The 3,856-nt window shown below is 56.9% G+C and overlaps 1 protein-coding gene across 1 annotated transcript in view; it reads right to left on the bottom strand.

Annotated features, from left to right (window-relative positions):
- DKK2 (dickkopf WNT signaling pathway inhibitor 2) overlaps positions 1–3,350 on the bottom strand; it is a 93,779-nt gene extending 90,429 nt beyond the window's left edge. Inside the window, exon 1 of the mRNA XM_012655115.1 lies at positions 3,126–3,350. Within this exon, the coding sequence (XP_012510569.1) occupies positions 3,126–3,347 (222 nt within the window). The 5' untranslated portion in view covers positions 3,348–3,350. The remainder of the gene's footprint in view (positions 1–3,125) is intronic.
- Positions 3,351–3,856: the final 506 nt, after the last annotated feature.

Raw genomic sequence — 3,856 nt, 5'->3', positions numbered from 1 at the left:
TAGCAACTTAATTAACCCCATATACATATATAGTACATTCACACACTACTTTTTTGAACCCATTAGTAGTAACTGCAAACGGAAAGGCAAATTAAAATACTACGGTGAATAACTCAGCAAAATCATTTTCTCTAATTCTGTATCAATCACCTGAATACCACCACTCTCACTTTTCTATGTCAGTTTCCATCATAACCCATCTTTGAAATCAAACCTAAAAATTGAGAATTGTAACACCTCTGTAGAATAGTGCATTTTCTCTGTGGGTCTTCTAAATCTTTCCTAAAATTTAAGGGCACATTTTCTAGGAGTGATATTATGAACAATACACCTTGCCTATGGAACAAGTAGAATTCCTATAAATAACAATGTTTCTCTGCATGTGAAATCAGGCAAACCTCAAGACACCCTTGGAACACATTTAGTCTCATTTTCACTTTTGTAAGGTTAATGAATTATTAAATCTCTCCAAGAACTTCTTCTGCAGTGGCGGTAAAATTTTCATTTTAATTCTCTATCCTGAAAAATTAAAATAGACAAATGCTCAATTTCCATTTAAGAAAAAGAAGACCAAAGACTAAGCTTCTAATCCGCCTACTTGAAGTTGCATCCTAGTTTCTTGCTCCTGTGTCCCTGAAAGGCATGTATTTCAACACTGTCAATCAAGGATAGAGAGAACAGGGGGAATCAAACTACTAGGCTTCAGGTGACACTATCTAATTGCCTAGCACCACCAGCTGGCACTTTACCTTCAGTCTTCGCAATCATATTTTGCTACTATGATGGATAAAAATTCAGCCCAGCTACATTTCAATTCTAGAGATCTTCTCTATAAAGTAACATCTTCCCTTGAATAACATTTCTAATTTCCATTCCATTTCTGAAAATAAGAGTATTAAGAATCTTGGCGGTGGCCACATGACTAGTAGAATTAAGAAGATAAAGAGACTCGTCAGTGTCCAAAGAATTCCTTTTTCTACTCCAAAGAGATTTTTCTATTGGTTTCTTCATAACAACACACATTTTTAGATCATCTGCTACACAAGTGAAAGGCGGCATCCACAAAATAAAATTATCCCATTTGCCAACTATCCTGCTATTCAACCCAACATTTGTTTTGCTTCACTGTTATCGCCAATGTGTTACAATTTGCTCACAAGCCTATCACCAAATTCTAACCATCTGGCCTTCCAGGTCAGTAAATATAATGAAATAGATTCCATTGAACTGCTAACTTATTGGAGGCCATATCAGAAACTCAACTCATTGGTGAAATAAATCCTCGAATTGAGGAGATGCAAGTGGCGGACTCGTTAGGACGCAGGACGAAGCAGGTGTTTGGAGGCGTGGCGAAGTAAGCGCGTGCTATACCCATTTATGTAGATACGTTATCCCAACGCACAGAATCAGCTAGGTTCAGAGACACCCCCCGCAGCCTACTGGGGTGACGCCGGCTAGTGGCAGTGCTTACATAACCCATTATTGACAGGAACATTAGATGTTGGGGCCCAGTGTCGTGGCAGAAATAAAAAGTGCTTTACAAAGGCCCCCAAAATATACATGGACTGGAATGGAGCCGCATCTCAGAAGATCTGAGTCCGTCCCTGCGTCCTTGGCGGAACCGCACAGTGAGCTCCCAAACTGAGGACGTGGAACCTGAAGTCAGTGGCATCAGGGAAGTGCTATGACTTGGACTGGAGCGTCCCTTGGGCCCATCGCTCCGGGGAGCGCCAGGCCCCCACCCCGGGGAGAGGACGGGGACGGGAGCGATCCGGTAGGTGCGTGCACGTGTGTGCGGTGTGCCGCGGTTAGCGGTGCGTGCACGTGTACGTCTAGTGTCTCATTTTCCTCGAGACTAACAAAAACTCCTGGATTGCAGACCCTGTAATCCTTTGAAAAGACACCCGAAACACTGACGTTTCAAAGCGCAGGGAAGCGTCTGGAACCGCAAAACCGCAAAACCAGCAGCGTCCGCCGCCGTGAGAGAGCGGCAGGGCCACGCTCGGGCCGGAGCTCTCCTTGTCCACCCGGACCGGCCTCGCTGCCACCTGCGCCCTGTCGCCTGCGCCGGAGCCGGGCGGCGAGGACGCCCAGGGCGCGGGAGCCGCAGCGCCGTCTCCCCAGGGCGACCCGGGACGCGGCTCCGTGGGGACCCGCGGGGCGCGGCGGCGACACTCGCGCTGTGCGGTGCGCGTTTCAGTCTGGGCTCCCCGCAAAGCGGCGGAGCGCGGTCCCGAGTCCCGGCGCCCGCAGAGCCCCCTCTCCTGGCCGCTGCGCGCTCGTGCCCCTGCGCGTCTGTCTGCGCCACCGCGCACAAGTGACTGTCACTGTCTGTGTGACGGAGACACACGCCTGCGGGAAGTTCCCGCTCTTAAAGGCGCCCCGGCGTCCTTGCTCTGTCTCCCGGGCACCTACTGCGCCGTCATCGTCCCCTCGTCACTTTGCTTCTCGCGGGCGGCGTGCTCACAGCCCTGCGTGCACGTGCGTGTCCGCCGGAGCCGTTCCCCACCTGCGACCTCACTTCTCTGCGGGGAGACAGCGGCTGAGAGGGAAGGAGACGCGGAAAAGGGGTCGAGCCTCCCTCCAGGCTGCAAACCGCAACGGCTAAGCCCCAGGACGCGGACCCCACCGTCCACGGCCCCGCCACCCACGCGCGCTGTGCGCCTCGGCCGCGTCGCCGACCTCTCCGTGCATCGGTCGCCGCGTTTCCAGAACCGGAGCGCGACCGCGCCTGGCTCGCGGGCTCGTGCGGGTGGAACGAGGGACACGTAAGGCACCTAGCTTCGTGCCTGGCTCCGACAGTCGCCGTGTGGGAGCCGCTATTGACAATTCATCGCTGTGTTAAACGGAAGGACCGTTCTGGCCACCCTCCCCGCAGGAGCGCACCAAAGCTTGGGACGTGCCCACGTGCCCAAGCAGAGGGGACAGAGATGCCCAGCCCGCCCGCTCCGTGCAGTGCGGGACCCGCGGCGACCCGCACACCCGCCCGCCCAGCCCCCGCGCGCCACTCCCGGGGCCGCCCCACAAGTTGCGGGGCGCACAGGCAGAGCGCGAGCGCGAGGGCGCGGGACGCCTGAGCTCCCGGCTGAAGAGTGCACGGGGTGGGGGCGGGGAACGTCTCCTACCTGGCCCAGGTGTTTGCCCTTCTTGCTGCCGCCGAAAGCCAGTCCTTGGTAGGCGCCCGCAGATCGATTGGCGGCCTGGGCAGGCGTTTCCACGCCCAGAGAGGACTTGATGGAGTTGAGCTTGGCCCGCGGGCTGCCGGTCTGCGCGCTCTCCACCATCAGCACCGCGGCCAGGAGGAGCAGGCAGCGGGACGGATCCTTGCCCCGCATCCACGCGGCCATCTCCCGGCGGAGTCCTGGGGCGGCGCGCGGCCCGGAGGGTGCGAATGCAAGGGCAGGGGGGACCCCAACACGGGCCCCTCGCTGGGGGAGCGGGGCACGCAGTCTCTGTTCCCTCAACCCTTCCTGGCTCTAAGCCCCAGGGTCGTGTGAACTCAGTCTTAGGCCTCGGGCCAAGCTTGCGCGCCCCGAGCAGACCCGCTTCTCCACGGGGCAGGAAGTTCTGCAGGAACCGGCGGCGACCAAAGGCGCGGCGCCTGTCGCCCAGCAGGCGTGACTCGCGGTGCAGGGAGACCCAGCCCTGCGGGTCGCAGCGCGCCCGCCGCTGCCTGCCCGCACCGCAGTGGTCCGGCCGAGATCTCCGCGGGCCCGGCCTCCTAGCTGGTTACGGTCCGCGCCGGCGTCTCGTCCGGACTCGGCTGCTCTTCTGCCCTCTCCTTTTCTACGCTTCGCGATTCCGCTCTGCGGGACACACGTGCTCCCTGCGAGGTAGCAGGCGCTATGCCGGGGAA

The sequence above is a fragment of the Propithecus coquereli genome, unplaced genomic scaffold, assembly GCF_000956105.1.
Source record: "Propithecus coquereli isolate 6110/MARCELLA unplaced genomic scaffold, Pcoq_1.0 Scaffold46, whole genome shotgun sequence".
NCBI classification, from domain to species: Eukaryota; Metazoa; Chordata; class Mammalia; order Primates; family Indriidae; genus Propithecus; species Propithecus coquereli.
This window is presented reverse-complemented; position numbering and strand designations above follow the sequence as displayed.